Source organism: Leptonotus elevatus, chromosome 12, assembly GCF_054856555.1.
Source record: "Leptonotus elevatus isolate MCC_2025b chromosome 12, RoL_Lele_1.0, whole genome shotgun sequence".
In the NCBI taxonomy this organism is placed as follows: domain Eukaryota; kingdom Metazoa; phylum Chordata; class Actinopteri; order Syngnathiformes; family Syngnathidae; genus Leptonotus; species Leptonotus elevatus.
In genome coordinates, this window is record NC_141250.1 from 4,383,521 (window position 1) to 4,405,147 (window position 21,627).

The 21,627-nt window shown below is 40.0% G+C and overlaps 1 protein-coding gene across 4 annotated transcripts in view; it reads left to right on the forward strand.

Moving 5' to 3' along the window:
- The window catches only part of kalrna (kalirin RhoGEF kinase a), a 142,527-nt gene that overhangs the window by 24,711 nt on the left and 96,189 nt on the right, over nucleotides 1-21,627 (forward strand). For all 4 annotated transcript variants that reach the window (XM_086090380.1, XM_086090381.1, XM_086090382.1 and 1 more), the window contains exons 2-5: nucleotides 10,711-10,785; nucleotides 18,409-18,523; nucleotides 20,525-20,717; nucleotides 20,790-20,963. In XM_086090380.1, coding sequence (XP_085946506.1) covers nucleotides 10,711-10,785; nucleotides 18,409-18,523; nucleotides 20,525-20,717; nucleotides 20,790-20,963 — 557 coding nt within the window. The remainder of the gene's footprint in view (nucleotides 1-10,710; nucleotides 10,786-18,408; nucleotides 18,524-20,524; nucleotides 20,718-20,789; nucleotides 20,964-21,627) is intronic.

Here is a 21,627-nt window from a genome sequence, read left to right on the forward strand (position 1 = left end):
CGAATGAACTGACTGGTGAGAACAGGGCTTCATGTTTGTTAACTCTAGCACAAAAACATTTGCATGAGCACATAGTGTAATGTAAGTTGTTAGTAAGGTGGAACCTCTAAAGTTGATTGTCCCAAATCACGTTTGAATTACGTCTTCATCATTTAGAACAGTGGTTCCTAACCTTGTTGGAGGTACTGAACCCAAACAGTTTCCTATGCATATTCACCAAACCCTTTTTTATTGAAAGACAAACTGTTATTTTATATATATATATATATTTAATTATGTTATTACTCTGTGTTTTTTATTAAATGCAATGTTATAGAGTGCTATTTTCCTCATTAAAAAAATGCATTACATTTCTTTGGGGGGGGGGGGGGTGGACTGAAATGGCTTAATTTTATTTCCATTAATTTCACTGGGGAAATATGATTTTTTTTGGGGGGGATTTTTATATTTTGCAGTTTTGAGCATGGCCACAGAATCAATTAAACTTATATTGTAAGGCACCACTGTATTGTTAATTAACTATTTTCCATGTAATATAAGAAGATGGTAGCGGACGCACAGTATGTTAATATTGTCTGTAATTATACATATCACAATTATGTTGTTCTGAATAATTTATATTGGTTCGACTGTCGTCTGAGCTAGTGGATCATCATCCTGCGAGGCACACCATAGACCAGGACCAGCTGTGCCACCACGTGACACAATCTGACACCTCAAATTATTGTTCTATGTACATCTATTATCATTGTTCTTATTATATTCCATTTCTATACATATATATATTAATGTAATGTCAATTTTAATTGGAAGCATAGAGCTCCAGATGATGCTTTAAGTTTTACATACATAATGATACAAAGTTTCCTGGTGAACATAATAGGTGACACCATTTTGCATTCTTGCATATCAACAGAGTCTCTGATTCAGTAGGCCACCTCCTGTCACCGTGGCAACACACAAGTTCTGGCAGCCGGGTGTCGTGGCAGCTGTTTCTAGGCTGCGCGCTGCCTCACCTGTCGCCCTCGAAAGACATGTAGACGCGCGCACACACACACACACACCCACACAGTCGAATGGGGATGTATTATTTTTTCTTAAGTGCCCCGTCAAAATGTCCGAACAGTCAAAGTTGACTTGACATGCACACACACCCCCCTACAATTTAGTAGTCCGAACGTCATCAGTGTGCTGATATCATTATGTGAGCAAAATTTGAATGCTGGAAACTAACCACGATCCCTTGATGCACTATGGGTAAAATGCATTGGCAGTTCTCTTAGCTGTAATCCTGGGTTATCATTTGGTGTGTGTGCGTGCTCCTTCTCCAGGTCGTGTACGTGATGTGTATGTGTGTGTGTATTGTGGGGGTGTCCGTGTTAATGGCTCTAGCAGGACTGCGTGTCAACCTTTAACATGGACATGTCTGGAAACATTGAATGAGTGTGTGTGTGTGTGTGTGTGCGTGTAGTAGCAGCTACCATGACCTTAAACCTGCAGTTTGTCATGTGAGCAGTTAGCGATAACATACATCCCCCCCCCCATCCCCACCACCACCACCCCCTCCCACACACATACATATTAGGTACACTAGCCCAATCTTATGATCTCTTGTTTAGTTTAGCCAATTCAAATATACGCACTTTTCAACATGTGGGGGCAAAACTCCGCACATGGTTGGTTTCTGTTGTTGATGTGTGACCTTGTGCTGACAAGTGTGACATACTTGTGACATACAAACATACACTAGAGTATGATGTTTGATTGGTCATGTTTTCATTTGCTAGTTTGGTATTCAATGCCACAAGTATATTTGTCAAATCACCCACCAAATTTCGGCCATTGGGGGGCTCAACTGACCGACCGACCGACAGCCAGTGATTACAATTCGTCGTTCGTTGACGGGAGAAGTCAGTGCGCACAAGACTCTGAATAATATTTTTATTTTATTTTGCTGAACAGTTTTGAGGAGCAAATTTCAAATTTTGTGATTTAGCAATTTCAAGCAAATACCTAGTTAATTCAAGGAACGTAAAGCAAGGGTTTTATTAAACAATAACCAAATGACAATATAGTGAATGAACAATTGTTTTCTTTTTTATATAATAAATCGTTTTTTTCCCCTTAAATTCACGTTTAAAGCAGCAAATTATTTTCTTGTCGGGTAGCAAAGCTAAATGGGATAAAAAAAACAAAAAACTGTAATATAATTTTTTGAATATTTATTGTGCAGACCTCAAAAGTCAAAATCAAAGTACAGGGCTCTTTTGTGAAAACAAACAAATAACATTACTGCTATTAGAATAAATTTTATACTAATATACTGTAGCGAATTAGGTTATGTACAGTGTATAGTTGTTTGATACACGTTATGTTCTGTTTTGCTAAGCGATGATATTTCCAAGCGTCTTTGAATGCATCATGCGACTCGCTTTGGGGAGGGATGAGTTGAAAGTGCGGATATGAGAAACAACATTTGGGCCCTGTCTCAATACCCACACTACACACTACACTCTTCAATTGAGTGTTCACTTAACAGAGGTGCACAAAGTGTTCGAGACCACAGGTTACAAGCGTGAGAGGGTTGATGGCGGGGCAGAAAAGCCATGCGGGCCACCGGGCTAATAAAATTGAGGGAAAGCCTGCTTTCTTCACCTTAAAATGTTGGTTTTAAATTCATTAACAACATATTTTGGATTTCATACCACAACTCAAACTGGACCAAAAAATAATATTTCTCCTCGCATTCACTGATCATTCATATTTTTTCCGATCTAAGGTCCCATGAGCTCTACCGGAAGAGGCAGGAAACGGCTTTGTCGTTGATTTATATTTCTGAATCATGCAACAAACTTAAAAATATGATCGTGTTGTTGACACTTTTGGAGGAAGTGCCTTTGTTCTCAGAGAAAAGGGAAATAGCATCTTCAGGTTCAGTGCCGAGTTCGGTTACGTCATGTGACTTACCAAGGAATATTTGAATACAAATATTTCACTGTAATAAGACTGTTGAATAATGTAAAATCTGTTGATTATTTTTTTTTTGCTACGTTGCTGTGATGTGGGACGTGAGTGGTTGAGGGATGGTGGACCCAAATGTAGGGAAGCAAGGCAGTGAGACAGGAATGAAGTGCAATATGTGGAAATTTAATGAAACACAGGAAAAAAGGTGAACAGACAACCGTGACTGGATGGGCGTGGACAGGACCTATCTGGACTGAGCCTGACATAGCGTAGTTCGACTGGGATGGTCGCCGTGACAGGACAGGAATGGGCGTCGTTGTGACTGCACAGAACGCGACTGGACTGGTTGTTGAGACTGGACAGGACGTGACTTGACAACGTGACTTACAGTGACAGGACGTGACTAGACTGGAACAAGTGTGACGTGACAGGACCTGACTTTCCTTGACTTGACTTGACTTGACTAGCTGTGGTATGGCTATGACTTGGCTGGGGCTGTGGCTGCGACGATGGCTTGGCTGTGGCTGTGACGGTGGCTTGGCTGTAGCTGTGATGATGGCTTGGCTGTGGCTAGGACGATAGCTTGGGTGTGACCAAGACTTGGCTGTGACCAAGACTTGGCTGTGACCAAGACTTGGCTGTGACCAAGACTTGGCTGTGACCAAGACTTGGCTATGACAAAAACGTCGTTGTGACGAGACACACAAACATCGACAATGCACCCACACCGACTGGATAAACACAACAAACTAAATACACCAACTCTAATGAGACACACCTGGGAAAGGGAAGACACACACAGGTGGACGTGGTTAGACATAACGAGACAAGGGAAGAAACCAGGAAAACATGACAAAAACACCAACCACAGACAAAAACAAGAACACCCACAACAAACAAAAACCCAACTCCCACAGAACTGAAACTGGACTTTTGTTTTTGGTGCTATACTGGTCACAATTTTCTACCAATCTGCAAATTTCAGTGGTTATTGATCAGACGGCACACGTACACTCGTATGGTATGCTCTTGATTGTGACTAATCCCTTACACAAGTCAACTCAAAGGTCAGATCGCATTTGTTTTTGGTCACAGTTCCGACTCTAATGTGCCTTGATTGAAGCAAGCCTAATCTGTATTCCCTCCTTTCCTCCTTTGCCGGCATGTAGATGAGGTGAGAGTGAATGTTTATTTGGACCAGTCATTCATTCACGCTTATTAGACTTTCATTCAGTCCGTGTTTTTATGCTAACTGGAGAAAGTCAAAGACTTCCAGCTTCTTTTCTGTTTGTTTCTTAGTGATGTGTGTGTGTGAGTCTGAAGGCTAAAAAGGAAAATGCAGATTGTTGTCTTTTATGTATTTTATTCACTGAAAGACGAAAAGCATCTGAAGATTTCCAAAATATCCATTCTATTCTGTGCCGTTTTCTGGCACCCTTCCATCGGAATACTATAGGCGCAATGGAAGCAGAACGAGAGAGCTGAACTAGACACAATGGACTGACTGGTGGACAGAGAAAGGCCACTCACAAATGACACACACACAAAACAATGCTCCGCTTCTTGTAGAGGGTTAAAATCAAATTACAGTAAAGCAGAGTTTAAAATATAAGTTAAAAAAAGTAAAACTGATTTAAAATTTGTATTTTACTATCGTCATAATTAACTCATTCACTCCTAGCCGTTTTCACTGAAGCAACCCTCTTCGCTTCCTGCTGTTTTACTGGATCTTGATTTTGCAAGGCCCACAGAATTTTGCGTTCTATTGCTATAAAAACATTGAACCTACCAAAAGAAAGATTAGATTCTCTTCTTTCATCTGGAAAAAAGTATATTTCTATCTGTTTCCGTTTTGCTGTTTTCCCTGGTTGATCTCTTATACTTTGCTGCCACCTGCTGGCCGTTTTTGTAATAACTATCAGTGCTTCACGCATTCTCTTCAGTTCAGAGGCTGCATCAAGCTCTAGTATAATAAAAAAAAAAAAACATTAAACGTATAAATACGTCTTTGGGAGCATGGCAATATTTTAAATAGAACATATTTCAAATAGAACATATTTATAAGTTTTTGAGCAAATTAGTTAAGAGGAGGTCTGATAGGCCCTTTGGAAAAATCAATGTCTCTGGTAGGGCATTCTAGAGCCACAGGGCAGTGTGGAGGGTGAGTAATTCACTAAGGTAGGCAGGGGCAATTTGCTGAATGCGTTTATGGGTGAGAAGGCAGTGCTTAACCAGTGGAGGAATTTGAAAACTGGGTTGATATGGTCATATTTGCGCCTCCTTGTCAGGACCCGGGCAGCACTTTTGTGTTCTGAATGTGGTGGAGCTAACCTTTTTGAAGGCTCTTGCCGAGGAGGGATTGCAGTAATCCAACCTGGAGGAGACAAAGGTATGAATCAACTTTTCAGCATCCAGTTTGAAGAGAGAGGGCCGGAGTTTGGCTATGGTTTTGAGGTGGTGGAAATAAATCTTACAGAGGTGGAGGATGTGGGTATCAAATGAGAAATGTGAGTTGAGTCTGACTCCTAGGTTTGTAATGGACGAGGACAGGGAAATGATATGACCAAAAATGGGGATGTTGCTGAGGGAGAGTGATCTGGTTTGATGTGGGCTGTTGTTTGCCAGCCAGGCCTTCATGTTGGATCCATTTTCATCTACAATTGAGTATACAACTGAGTACCATCAGCCTACACGGTGGAAAGAAATTATGTGACCTAAGGGGGATATGTAAATTTTAAAGATAACTATACCCAGGACTGAGCCTTGTGGCAGTCCACAGGTTAATTTGTGCAGTGATGATATTGATCATCCCAGGGCCGCATGCTTGAATGTGAGGTATGACTAGAACCAGCTTAATGCGATCCCAGAGAGTCCAACCACAGTTTGGAGCCAATGTAGAAGGATGGTGTGATCCATGGTGTCAAAAGCAGCTGACAGGTCCTTTTGTAGGAAAAGAGATGGTGAAGCCATGTCAGCAGATGTGGACGAATGACGTATCAGTACAAACGATACAACAATGAACCAAACTACAATTTGGGGTGGACATGGGGATTTTGGTGAAAATGAATGAGAATGTGAAAAAAAAACATGGTGGTGAAAATGAGAATGTGAATGTGTTTTTTGTAATGTGACAAATTAGTGGAAATGGCGTGGAACCGTAGTGAAAAATTAGTGGAGCCGTGTGTAAAACATGTCGGGAAACAGCGGTGAGTGGAGGAAACGTAATGGCTATGATTTCATGCTAATTACACAGTAGTCACTCAGCCATTGCCATCTGGAACCTTCTAAATTGTACATGTAGAATCATGGCAAAAACTGAAAATATTTTGGAAATCTGAAAAATTGGTAGAATCGTACTAGAAACTTGAAAACGTGGAAAACATTCCTAAAACATGGTTACTTAATAAATGGCAGAAATACTGGAAGCACAGTGGAAAGTAGCGAAAACGTGATAGAAATGGCTCACTGATGATGTCATATATACATGCTATTTATTTAGCAGACACAGCTATTGCAATCAAGATTTACACTGCGTAACTAACTGTGTTGTGATGTGGTGAAAACTTGGAAACGTCATGGCTGTGATGTTCCAATTTAGGTAGCTGATGTGGCTATCGACTAAGGATGTAACGATATCCAAACATCACGATATGATATCATAATATGAAGGTCACAATATGTTAATTATCACAATATTGTAGGGAGGTTGGCGTTATAAAAAAAAAGGTCACAATATTTTTCAAAAAAAGAGGTCATGTTAAAAAAAAACACAATTTGTGCTTTTGTACATAACAGCAATGCATATAAACCACCTACAATCTCTAATAACACTTAATATTGAAGCATATACTTGCTAATGCACGCACACATTGAGTTTCTCCACGTTGACTCAGTTCACAAGCATATTACGTTCCCCTTTATCTGACCTTGGATTTTAAACATAGAAGGGCCAAAACATACCTTGTGAAAATTAAACTGCACTAAAAAACTAGACACCAGAGGGTGCTTGAACTGCACAAATGGAAACAGATGTGCTGCTTTTAATATTGTGACATGACCCATTTAATATCGTGATATCATGATATTGCTGTTATCGTTACATCCCTCGTCCTTACTATTGACATAAGAATTATTTACCCTTCAAAACAATACTGCAATATGGAAAGGCTGGCTAAATGTGGTTGAAAGATATTGAGAAAGCAGATGTGAGACGTGGTTATAATGTGATCAGACAACAGCAGCAGATCAGTAAAAACGTGGCGTTTGCTTACTCACTGAAGAATTGCATTTGATGCTTGCTGTGTGATGACAAATACGACAAAAATCAAAGCCTGAATGTGGTGTTGGCTATTTGCTTTCTTGGCAATGATGTTTGTGTGTGTCCAGTTAATTCATTGGCCACGAGCTGTTTAGTTAACATCCATATGTTGCTGCAATCACAGCTGTAATGTATGGCTACTGTGAACACACATGGATGGGTAAAACACATGCTGGATGAAAGTTGTGCGTATGAGACAGAAGGAAAGACAAAAAGTGTAAAAAAAAAAAGAAGAAGATGTGAACAAAGTATGGTAAGAACAAAAAGGTTTGATGAGAACCATAAACACGATGGTGATAAAATGCTTGGATTCAAGAGAGATGTAAGATTGAGGAAATGGTCGCTTCAACATGAAAGCAACATTTTGGTCATTCCTGTCCTGTGGGAGAAGCGGCAGGAAGTGTGTATTTTAAGTTGACTTTACTTCCTGATGTAAAAAAAACTTCCATAGACACTGTCACAGTCAAAGCAAATCTCAAACTCACCATTAAAAATAAATAAATCCATTATTATTATGGCTGCTTTCTATTGTGGTGAAGGCACTTAACCAAACACTCAACACAACCAGCTGCTCATCTTTTTCTGTCCGGCAAAAGTGCAACGATATCTTCCGTTTCACGTTACAATCATGGAGTCCATGGGTAGGATTTGCCATTATTAATGCTGAACATATTTACAATTGTCAACAGTTGGTCAAACGTGTTGTTCAATCATTCAAAGTGCTCCAACAAGTGAATGCCTGAGCGTGCTAGACGCTCCAACTGGGGAAGCAGAGCACCCAGAGCATCAGGCAGTATAGATGGAAACAGTTCTCTTGGAAACAGTCTTGATTGGTTTAGAATATGTGTGCACAAAATACCAGTACCAATATCGTACCATGAATTTTAGCCGTCAAAAATGACACAATACCATAATTTCCAAATACCGGCATTTGGTATGCAAAAAAAATGCAGCACCTCAATTCTTTGTAAGGACACCCTTCCAAGACACTTGCTTGAAAACAGGAATTGGGATTAGGGTTATCCATCCATCCCATTATCTGCCCCTTATCCGGGGCATTAGCTTTAACAGGGAAGCCCAGACTTCCCTCTCCCCAGCCACTTCAACCACCTCCTCCGGCGGGATAATATTGAATAAATAGATATTTTTATAGCAATTGTTTTTGAATTAATACAAATAAAACAAATTAGAAGTTGTTTATTTGTCAGTTATTAATTTACTTCTTTAATTCATTACAGGACTTAGCATAGCATTCCACACTCAAGTAGCTTTGTTTGTTCTCGGAGACAAATTAGACAGCTTCCTGTGTATGTTAAAATGGAAAATGAAAAAATAAAAATCTGCACACAATTTCGTTCACACTGTGAGACATGCATGCACACTCACATAAACCGCACACGCATGCCCTCGAACTTGCTGATGTTGGCAGCACACTCGCTTCTCACTTTTCCTTCCTTCATTTCCTTAAAACATAAACAGTTTTTCATTGCACATCAAATCAGATCTAATGTCAAATGACTAAGGGCAGCATGTTTGGAGTGTGTAGTCTAACTGCTGAGAATAATGGCTTTGTCACTGAAATACTGTATTTCTACTGTATAACTTTACGCGCCGCCACGTCAAGTCTGGACCTACCGTACGCAATCCGCACATTCTGAAGACATGGGAAAACAGTGACACAAACAGCTTTGTGGTGCATTTCGATTCCTCAAAAGCCATGTATGCTGGATGTTGGGTTTGTTTTGCTCCAGACTTACTCCGATGACACAAGTACATCGCGGAGCAGAAAGCACACGAATGAACTTAATTTAAAAAAAAAATTACGCTCGTCTTCTCTCATTGATCACCTATCTTGAAAAAGCCTCATGCAATAAATCATATTAATGACAACTAATGTGGACAAATACTGCATGCATTACATCATCGCGCGCCGCGCAACAATTTACGCGCCTACAGTAATTTCACCCGCCCGTCGGCACGTCATTGCAGTATAAAAGGCTACATAAAACTATTATTTTAATCTGTATGGTCTTGTGTCAATACACAAGACCATACAGATTAAAATTAGCTAGAATACAGTCAGGTACAAGCATCTTTGCTATGGAGCGTGACGTTTCTCCTGCAAATAAATAAATAAATAAATAAAGGCAAAAAATAAGTCAATAAAGTCTGTCATAAGAGTTAACAATGCAGTCCACACAGCCGTGGTGTTTATTTATTTATTTTTATTATAATTCACAAAAAGGTAACCTACATCATGGTAAGGTTAGCCTTCTTTTTTGTCTTTCCCTGTCCGTCATCTATTTTTTTTTTTATCAATTGATTTGATGATCGCCGTCACATGCTGCTTATACGCAAACCCATTAATGAGTAGATTAGCATTTCCTAATATGGGGGAAATAAGCAGATTTAGGGCGGGGAATGGCGTTGAATCAGCTGCGCATACCGGTTGGGACGTGTGGCATTTATAAAGGGAAATTGTGTGCAGGTGTGCGTATGTGTGTCTACGCATGGTTTTATAAATCTCATTTTTTTCTGCGTACGTGAAGTATGAGTTTGGTTTGTAAATACTTTTGTACGCAGGGGCTCATGGGCAGTTTTATAAATTAGGCCCCTGGACTTACCACCTGGGGTTTTACCCCCTGATGTTAGCTAACTAGCTCCTAGGGCTAAAGCCAAACTGCGGCAGGGTTTTTACTTTCTGGACCTGGATTTGCCACCTCTAAAAGGCATGCTTGAATTAGTTTGCACCAATGAGCTGTTATAGAAGCAAACGGGGGTACAACTCACACATTTTCTTTGATTCTTCAAGTGTAAAAGTAGGTTAATTAAAGGAAAATGGAAATATGAATAGCATAGGTAATGTGAAGTTGAGCATTCATTTTAGCATTCCTAATTGCAAGTGCAAATTTACTGTTGTACTACTGGGAACGGCATTCATTGTGAGTATACATTTTCTTCCCCAATGCAATTAGTAAAAAAAACATTTTGTAAACTTTTCAACGTGTCAAGTCGTGTGACGGCAGCAGTGAGAACTCCATTTTATAATCCGAACAGGGATTTAAAAACATTCATCTTTCGCACAGCAGGAGTTGGACATTGGGTCACATCCCCCAGCCCTCATGAGAAAAAATTTGGATCTTGAGAAAGTGCAAAATGATGGTGGATTACAAACCACATTCTGTGTGCAGAACTGTCCCACAACTGCTGAAGTTTCAAGTGTTGCTGTTATGAAACACAAAAATGTTGTTTGAAAGGCAATAAGAAGCAGCACGGGAAGGCTTTTTCCACTGCATTTTCAGAAAGCGCTTGTGTCAGCGTGCGGCAACGAGTTTTTTCTCTCACAGGAATGTTGATCTGATAATTGGATTAATTATAAAATCGTAAAGCTCCACTGACTGTCTCTTCTTTTTGTCATCTTGCTGCAGGGTCTTTGAGGACTGAAGGCATCAAGGCATCTGATGTTCTTCCTGTCTTGAAGGAGAAAGTGGCCTTTGTGTCCGGTGAGTGTCATAGAACCCGCCCACCCCTTCACTGTCAACACACCCATGTGGGGCGGATATGGGCTGGTGGATGGGTCCCATCTGGGCTGGGTTAATTTTGGCCAAGGATTTCATGGTGGCCCCCCAGATGGGCTCAAGGAGGGCCTCACATGGGCCCTAGCTAAAACCTACATTCGGCTAAAGGTTGGCCTCATATGAGCCCTAGCTAAAACCAACATGGGTATGGAATGGGCTATGAATGGGCCCCATCTGGGCTGCCCAGCTGGGTCCCAGTTAGAAGTTGATTTTTTGGGGGTGGGGGTGGTGGTGGTGGATGGGGGGTGGGGGGTATGTTAAAGACAAACAATTCCAGCAAATATTGAAGATCAAATAACAGCTGCAAATCAACTATACGGTGGACTGCAACATCCTGAGGTTTGGGAGGAATTCTCATACTGGCTTGATGTTGTACGTGCTGCCGGTGGTAGCCACATTGAGCACTGTAAAACATGAAATAAAAACTTGAAGGTACCGTATGTACAACACGTGTCTCCAAGCTAGAGTTTTCTTATATTTTCTTTGTGAATCACCATGTACTTTTAACCAATATTTGCTGTGCAGATGGGCTCAAGTTGGGCCTCATATGGGCCCTAGCTAAAAACCACTTGGCCAACCCATTTATCTCCCATCTGGGGCCCACTGGGCTGATTATGGTGTTTCTGATTGTACCCATAAGGGCTCCTTTCACATTCATGCCACACAGTTATTTAACTTATTTTGTTACAAGCTTTAATAACAAGGAGACCAATAATACGATCAATTACCTTTTTATTATTATTAAACGCCAAAGAACAACAAATGGCCAGTGTTCACTCACTGTCAAACAGAATTATTCATTTTCCAACTCAAATGAAACTGGAACCTGAAGTACTTGTTGAAGTGGCAAAATGTTGCTAGTTGGCAGACTTACTTTAATTGGCTCGAAAGGGGAAGGGTTTTCCCATATATTTTCGGAATGCTGTGCAGCGCTTTCTTCTAGGTCTGAATATTAATCTTGTGCTATTAAACTTGTATGAAATGGCCCATTAAATGTCCAAATAATACATATCGACACCCTCTTAAAATTATGGTTAAATTTTTGCGTTTCCTGAAAAATCTGAAAAAATGACTTGGGCGATTATTTTAAGAAGGGGTCAATATTAAGTTGAAATACAGATTTTTCGTAGTCAGGATGTACAGCATTCCTTTGAAAATTAAATCTATCAGATCAGTGATATAATAAAATTGTTATGTTTCGGTTTTGTAGGGGTTGGATTTTATTTATTATGGGTATGTTTGGTGTTTTTGTCTATGGTTGGTGTTTGTCATGTGTTCCTGATTTCTCCCCTTGTCTCGTTATGTCTGATCACGTCCACCTGTGTTTCTTCCCTTCCCAGTGTGTCTGACCAATCGGTGCCCTCAGACTATTGTGTTCCCCAGGTGTGTCTCATTACTGTTGGTGTATTTATTTTATGCCATTTGAGTTTGCTTTGATTAAGGACTTTGTTGTTTTTTGTCGGTACGTTGTGCACCACCTTGTTTTTGTTTAATTAATAAAACCCTTTTGTTTTTGGACTTTACCTCAGCCTCCTCGCTCTGCCCCACCACACTTGGGTCCAGAACCACAGCCGACGTGACAGAAATAATTCAATACAAAACAAGATGGATGCTAATGTAACTTACATATCACAGAGTAAAGGTCATTTAGCACAACGATTCACAATGGAAACAGTGGACAAAGTTGTTTAAGACCATAACAATTATTCCTTCTTAGCTCACCTGGCTTAGCTGGTGGGCAGGGCATACGACTAAATAGGCCTCAATTTACTAGCATAACCTTAGTATTTTGGTTAAGGAGCTACCAATGGCATGGCTTTATTTAGCAGATAATATATTACTGTGTTTGCATGTTCTCCCCGTGCTTGCGTGGGTTTTCTCCGGGTAATCCGGTTTCCTCCCACATTCCAAAAAACATGCATGGCAGGTGAATTGGACACTCCAAATTGTCCATAGGTGTGATTGTGAGTATGGTTGTTCGTCTCTGTGTGCCCTGCGATTGGCTGGCAACCAGTACAGGGTGTACCCCGCCTACTGCCCGAAGCCAGCTGGGATAGGCTCCAGCAACCCCCGCGACCCTTGTGAGGACAAGCGGTACAGAAAATGGATGGATGGATGGATATATTACTGTACTTACTTTGGAGCAAGCAAAGCTGTGACTTTGTTTTTTTGAGCCATTCAACTGACTTTGTGGACGACCTAACTGGTTTATCTATGACTGCCTGAGCTATTAATTACCGTAATTTGGTGTGCACATCAAAACATTTCCATTGAAATTCTCAAGAAAAATAAATTCTCTTGTGCAGGTGCCCCAAGACCATTGTTTAACAATAAGATGTACAACGCAAAAGCACCCATTAACCTTTTTTGATTTGAGTAAAATTATTATAATTATTTTTTTATTTCTGCTTCCAGGTTAACACTATTTTTTTACGGCATAGTTAATAATTGAAAAAAAAAAATCCAAGTGGCTGTTGAATGATTTTGTTGCTTCAATTAATTTATTACCAGGCATGACAATGACAAATTTAAATTTAAATTTAATTTAAATTTAAAAACATACAAGACATCTAAAATGCATTAGTTATGGTACAACAATTCACATACTCAGAGTGCTACAAAAATCCATCCATGCATTATTTGAACCGCTTATCCTCATGAGATAAACTGTAAAATACAAATACCATCAAAAATATGTCATATTTTTGTGTGTTGCTGAACTATGGTAGCAGTATACACATTCCAGCCAGGTTCCCTTGCTTGCCTTTTCTCCTCTCACTTAAGTAATGAGTTTGTATATGCCCAGTGCAGGTTGTTTGTGGAACAGAAAACAAAAGACAAGAAAAAAAAACAAATCAGCTTCCAATTTAAGCTTCCCATTGTTCACTTCAAATATCTTGTGGGAGAACCAACAGAATGTTAGTGACGAGATAATTAAGGCTGACTCATCATTAGAGAATTTCATGACTTGATCTCTCTTTAACTGTTTCACACAATTGTCCTATTTTACATTTACTTTCAAGCACAATCAAAACAAGATATATTATATTATATGTTAACGAGGAATAACAGGTACAGATATGTTTGGGGTCGTACAGTACAGTGAGTGACAAGTTCGCCATGACTAAATACGTGGCTTTTATGGAGATAACTGCATGCAATGGTAACTGCAATAAAATGCTTATGGAACTTGGCTTTTGCAATAAACCTTCATTTTGCTTTATATTCAGTAGTTGTTTGGTTTTACATGGTTAATGCAATATGGAATGATGCCGTGATAGGCAGTCTGCTAGTAGGCATGGCTATATTTTTGTCTAAATGGCGCTCGTCAGCTTTTGTGTTTGAATTCTTCAATGAAACTATATTGAAAATGTAAAAAACATAAAACATGTCATTTGCTTCAAGCAAGTGTCAAATCTCTGTGCTGTGCTCTTATTGGCCATTTAGGTTTTTTTTCTGAACCTCGCTGTGTATTTAGTAATCAAACTCTAAAAGTATCTTACATATTTTTTTTTCTAAAACATATATTTAGTTAAAAAAATAAGTTTTTTACTTAATGTAGCCTCTGACCCGAAGAGGTCGCTTAAAGCAATGGCAGCTCTTACAAAAAACGGCCAGCAGATGGCAGCAGAGTATAAGAGATCAACCAGGGCCATGTTGCAAAAAGCTCTTTCCCCCAGTGTTTTCAACAGGTTTGCGAATAATGATGAAACTTAGCTGTATTCTAATGCTAATTGCTGCAAAACGGAAACATACAAATATAAAATATTTTCCTAAAGAAAGAAGAGACTCTTATCTTTCTTTTAGTAGGTTCCATGTTTTTATAGCAATAGAACAGAATATTCTGTGGGCCTTGCAAAATCAGTCAAAATCCAGTAAATCAGCCGGGAGCGAAGGGGGTTGCTTCAGTGACTACGTTTACATGCAGGCAATATTCGGGTTCTGGTCATAATTCGGGTTTCTGGAACAATCGGAATAACACGTTCACATGCGCAAGTTGACAGAGTTACCCCCGTATAAATGGCGTTTGGAATAACCCGATGTAAGGGGGTGAAGGACGGACACCCGAATATTGCCAATATTCGTGTTTTAAAAGGGTTATTGCCTGCATGTAAACGTAGTCAGTGAAAATGGCTGGGAGTGAATGAGTTAAATGACCGTTTATTCATCCATTTTGGAAAAAATTGTCCTCATTGAGGTCACAGGTGAAGTCATTGGATTGATCTTTAGTCAATCATATGGCAAAAAGCTATTCATAGACATATTCTCACCTACAGTATTAGAATTTAGAGCAGGCTTCCCCAATCCTGGTCCTCAAGGGCCGGAGTCCTGCAAGTTTTAGATGTTTTTGTCCTCTAACACACCTGATTCTAAAGATCAGGATGATTATCAGGCTTTTGCGGAGCTTTCTGATGAGCTGATTATATAAATCAAGTATGTTGGAGTACAGAAACATCTAAAACCTGCAGCACTCAGTCTTCACTAAACTAGCATGCATGTGTTTCTAAAATGAGAGCAAAGTAGAGTACTCTGAACCGAGATTCAAACAGACCCACAGAACTGTGAGCCAGATATGCTGACCGACGGTCAACGATGCTGCCAATAATCTGTCATTTGATTCTTTGATTGAATCCAACATGCTTAAAAGAAGTCTGGAACTCACTCCTGCTCGCGCTCATTTGACCGGTGTAATGAAGCGTAAGAAGTGCAAAGTGCTGCGCTCAAATCATCAGAAATGTGTAACGAGAAGAAACACAGCAGAAGCAAGCTTTTGAGCTACTTTACACACAGAGCTCCAAAGGATCCATTTGCATATGTCTTTTGTGCAGAGCTAAATGTCAACACTTCTTTGCTACCACAGTATGGTTTGGGACAGTCAACCCTAATCTGGTGTACAATTCTCTGTCTACCAATTTGCAGAGCGCTTTTTGTGTAGCTCCACACTTCTACTTGAGGTGAAGCAAAATTACTGATTGTGAATGGACATAATAGCGTATTCATTATTAAGAAGAATTTGGCTGTATTTTTGCAATTGTCATGTAGCAGTTGAGGCAAAATGGGGTGCAATACATGGTTACAACCAGCAGAGGCGATGTCAGTTTACTCACGAGTTTCCTTTATTTATTTTTTATTATTATTTATTTTTTACGAGTTTCCTGACTACAGTGCAACATGATGTCACCTATGAGAAGTTGAGCTATATGAAACATGGCATGTTTTGCTCAATCCATTCATTTTGTTTGGCTGACAAATTAAGTCATGTAACTTGTCCAGTCCAGTACTTTGTTTTAAAGTAAATTTTGACAATTTTGAGGAGGTTTTGAGCAGATAACAGTATTATCAAAACACATTCACCCTCACATTCACACCTAAGCCTTAAGTCTTCAATGAACCTTAGATGTTGTGGAATGTGGTAGGAAGTCAGAGTACCCCAAAAACCCATGCAAGCATGGGGTGAACATACACAGGTATGCCGTAGACAAGATTTTAACCTCGACCCTATTAGCGGGCAAGTTTACATATTTGTTTCATGCTTTAACAAAACAAAAAAATTTGACAATATATGTATGGTATTATATGGCTTTAACCATTTGCTTATTATGTATGTGTAATGTGCAAACAGGCAGTACAGTTTTTTTGATTACAGTTAAATATTTTGACAATGTTTTTGCTGAATAATTAAGTTACTCTGCGATTTTCGTACCAAGTGGTACCAAAATTGTTCAATTTAAAGCAATACAAAGCAAGATTCAGTTTTCTTTGATTATGGCGGCACCATATGGACAAAAGCCGTATTGTTTTCCCTTGAATGAGGACCACATTTCCCAAAAGGAACAGCACATTTTGTCGTGAAATCTGGATGTCCAAATTACATTGTTTCCAGTGGCTATTTTCTATTTTTTCTTTATACAGCACTGGAACGTTTCTCAAGTATGTTAACAGCAGCCACTGGTTGTGTAATCGTAACTTTTTTTTATTGTATACACACAAACGCTGCGCTCCCCCTCTGTACCTTCCCGCAATGCATTCACAAGCACTCGTAAACACAAAAGCACACAACATTTGAATGTTGCGTGGCTGGTCGAGTCAGTGTGGAAAGGCGAACTATCAAGCTGATTGCTATTTTTTGCTAACATTAGCATAAACATTTTGATTTGAGCATGGAAAGCATGGAAAGAGCCATGTCCCGCAAAGGCAGCGTTGGTATGCCACCGAGTGAAATCCTGTACTGTGCTTTTATCCAGGTAGGCTTTATATTGTTGTCTCCTCAGACAAAAATCTTTGTTTCTTGGGTTGTTTTGTAGCTTCTCCATGATAACAGTAATCACGCGTAGACGTACGTTTTTATTGCCAGTAAAAATGATACAGACACCCTCAGGCCATGACAAAGGTTTCATTAATCTAACTATAAGTCAATGTTTCATCAGCAGAATTATGAAAATATGAATTGAAGGTTGAAAGGTTAATTAGCGGGGCTTTAAAAATTGTTCTATTTAAAACATTTGACAATGGAAACGCAAAAATATGGTTACTAACATTGAACAAAGTGTACCTTTTGCTGGAAAGAAGGCTAAAACTTTTTGGAGGGGGCTAACTACAGTAGACAAATGGGCTTACAGAAAAAAATCATTAGCGTCCTCCCTCCCTGCAGGATTTGTCCAGGCAGGAAACGGCCAGGGAAAATCATCCAAGGCGCTTAACACCCTGAACATATGACTTATGTGAAATTCTCGCATCTGGCAGGCGTTACACATGAGTGTGTGTGCCAAAACAAGCAGATGCGAAAAGCGCCTCGCTGCACTCGCCACTCAGCTGACCCGAACGCGATTTGCACACTGAGCTTTGTGGCTCCTTTAGGCCGGAGGACGTAATGCAAAGGCCCTCTTGTAATTGCTTTGTTTGTTCTTGCTTCATTATTATTATTCTTAGGCCAAACTATTCATGTTTATTAGAGTTTTCCCACACCAAATTTAGCAGTCATGTTCATCCAGGTGAAACTTTACATTTAACAATTGTCTCGGTAGTTGGTACCATTATGTTGAGCTATCAGCCCTAAAAGCCAGTTTAACATAGCCCCAAAAAATGTGGTAGGCACGTCGAGCATGAGTGTGGGTTTATTGGGTCTAATTGGTTTGTGCAAACCTATTTACACAATAAATGTTTGTTTGAGGGTCGGCACGGTGGCTTACTTGTTAGCACATCCGCCTCTCAGTGCAGAGGACGTGAGATCGAGTCCGGTCTTCAGCCTTCCTGGGTGGAGTTTGCATGTTCTCCCCGTGCTTGCGTGGGTTTCACACATTCCAAAGACATGCATGGCAGGTTAATTGAACACTCCAAGTTGTCCATAGGTGTGATTGTGAGTGTGGATGGTTGTTTGTTTCTGTGTGCCCTGCGATTGGCTGGCAACTAGTTCAGGGTGTACTGCCCGAAGCCAGCTGGGATAGGCTCCAGCGCCCCCCGCGACCCTTGTGAGGAAAAGCGGTTAAGAAAATGGATAGATGGATGTTTGTTTGAATCCTGAAACTAAATATTCATGTCTGCGTGCAGGCGGGCGGGACAAACGAGGAGGACCCATCTTGACGTTCCCTGCACGAAGCAACCACGACCGAATAAAACAAGAGGACCTAAGAAGGCTGGTCACATACCTGTCTACTGTTCCCAGGTAGACACATGGACGCACTCACACACATACACACATTCTTCCCATCAGAAATGCTTGTTTCTCTTAAGTAAATGCGTTGATGGAGCGAATTATGCCAAATGGAAGGAGGATGAAGTGGCCATTGGAGCGCTTGATGGTGGAATCAAAGCAGCAGATGGAGCCCTGTGTTTGATTTGCATCAGCATGAAAGCGCTCCAGTGTTCGCAGCAGACTCTTGTCAACACACTGTGTCACTTCAAGCCTATTTAGTGCCTCGGCTAGCTAGCCTGAACAGTCCAACAATATTACAAGACAGGCTGAAGACAACTGCTGTACAGAAATTGGATGTTATCAGTTATTAGTTATTTTATGGAAAAATGTTTAATAATTTGAGTTTGATGTAATAATAGTATATGACAAAAAAATAATGTGATTGTTCTTTCAAAACATGGCCAATAACTGTTGAAAAACTAGATATTGGATTTAAAATGGCAACAGTTTAGTGTATTGATTTATATAGCATTTTTCCACCTTACGAAGCTCTTAAACCACTTTACATTTTGACTAGCCATTCACCTTCTGATAACAGCATTAGGAGTTCAGTATTTTGCTCAACGATACTTTAACATGTTTACAAAGGGGATTGAACCCACAACCTCAGGGATACCAGACAACCACTCTACCAATGACCCACGCAACCACTGTTGTTTATAATTTTAGATCACATGAAATGCATACTTGGTAGTGCTGTTGCCTTAAAGCAGGGACAGCATCCGTAAGTCCAATTCTTTGCTTTGCATATTATTCACCCTCTCAAGCTTTCCCCTTTCCCTATATCTCTGTCAAGCCAAACTGACAGTTGGCAATAAAAGAAGAAAAAAAGGAAAGCTGCCTGGTCATTCGAGTGAATTCCAACTTCTAACTCTGAGTAGATAGTTTATCCCTTTCAAGGGGAGATATTGCATGAGGAAAACAAACAATTTGACAATCTCATTAGATGTTTTCAAATATTTATTTGTTTATTTATTTAAAATATTTTCACTTTCAAGATAAATGTTAATCAATGAATGTTACCATCTAAGACATTACAGAAATTTTTGTTATTTTCGCTTAAAAAAAGTCAACTCACAAAGAAATTATGGTAAAATTACACGTTTTTACTGTTAATTTCTCAGTAAATATAAATGTTTTTTTCATTTTTTTTTAGGGTTTTACTTTTTACTTTACTTTTTATTCCATTAAATAACAGACAAATGTGTGTATTTGTATTTGTGAAATTACGATATATATTTGTGAATGTATTTTAACAATCAATATATGTATTTCTAATGGAGTTTTTTTTGTAAAATAATATAATTATTGTGTGTTTTTACAGTTACAGTGATTTCATGTTATTTTACATTTGACATTAGTTAATTTTGTAAATTAAATGATATTTTCCAGATAAAGAACACAAAATTAAAATTCTGTTATATTCCTTTTTTTTTTTACAGTGCAGGTCAAACTATCCCATTTTGTACTGAACTGGGTGAAACTGCTTGGAGGAAACATCGGCAAACATGCATCAAACAAATAGCTGTGTTGTGTAGTTAATTTTGTTCATGTCAAAATGAATAACATCCTCTCAACATATGTACCTGGCGAGTAAGAATACAGAAGAGCAGGACCAAAGTGGTCTGAAATTGGTGTTATTCTTTCCTATTAGCCACGCTGTGCTAATCCAACTGCAGTTTCCATGGTGACTTGGGGAACCTTGCGTTTCCTTGAGGCAGACTACATGAATTTACATGAAGAGTGAGTGGGGTGAGGGTGACTGCAGGTGACTCCAGTTGGTAATACATGGAACTGAAGCGCAAAATGATTTGTGATTCTTGCTGGAAATCATGACAAAGTGGTGTCCTTTCATATGCGTATTTCATATGTTTATACGCCTGTCTATCTGTTGCAGACTGAATTAGAAAAGCCTTCTTTGGTAACACCTGGTGCGCTAACAAACATACTCTTGCCTTGTCTTGACTATAGTGAGGATGTGTGCAAGAGAGGCTTCACTGTCATCATTGACATGCGGGGCTCCAAGTGGGAGCTAATCAAGCCTCTGTTGAAGACGCTGCAGGAGTTTTTCCCGGTCGAGATCTGCGTGGCGCTCATCATCAAACCGGACAACTTCTGGCAGAAGCAGAAGACCAACTTTGGCAGTGCAAAGTTCTCCTTTGAAGTGAGTGGTCTCATTAAATGTGAAAAGTGACACAATCTCCCGCTGAGGGCTCTCCAAATTGCTTTCCATCAGACCAGCATGGTGTCAGTGGAAGGTCTGGCCAAGTTGGTGGATCCCTCGCAACTGACGGATGATTTTGAAGGCTCCCTGGATTACAACCACGACGAGTGGATGGACCTGAGAGTCTCCCTGGAGGAGTTCATGTCCAATGCGGTTCATCTCTTGTCCCGATTGGAAGACTTGCAGGTGGGATGATGGATTGAAACTAGTGGTGCAAAGTATCATCATTGATCCGTGGTCGGTTCGGATCAGGCCCCACGGTTCGGATCGCTCAGGATCTGTGAATTGTTTGGTGGGGGAAAAAAACAAGAACAACAAAGTAACACACCCCTTACATTCAGGCTAACTTCAAAATAAAGTTTGCCAAATAATACATTGACTGCAATGCAAATAGCCTTAGTAGACCTTTACTTTGAAGTTGGTCCACGTCGTGGCGTGATGCTAGCTTGACTTCCCTTTTATAGCGTATTTCCACTGGAGCCTAGCTCCGCACTGCTTGGTTCGCTGGCGGGTCAGCTCAGCCCAACCCTCGCACGCACTGTGTTTCCACCTCCAATGGGCATCTGGGAAGCTGGGCGGAAGCAGCGTATAACCGGCTGCGACACAATAGTAGAGTGGGGGAAACAACACGGAAGCCATGGAGGACGACGCTGCTCGTTCTGTTTTTTGTGGTACTTCAGATGTTCTCAGTCGTGTTACTTGCGTCTCCTCTAGCCTCAAGATCCACAAGTGAGTGACAGCGAACTAACGTTACATGCGGGAATATCTGGTCGCACTTTTTTTTCTCCTTTTTAATATATTTCCTTAAAAACTTCTTGGATGGTGGCCGGTTTACTTGGGTAGCCCACCC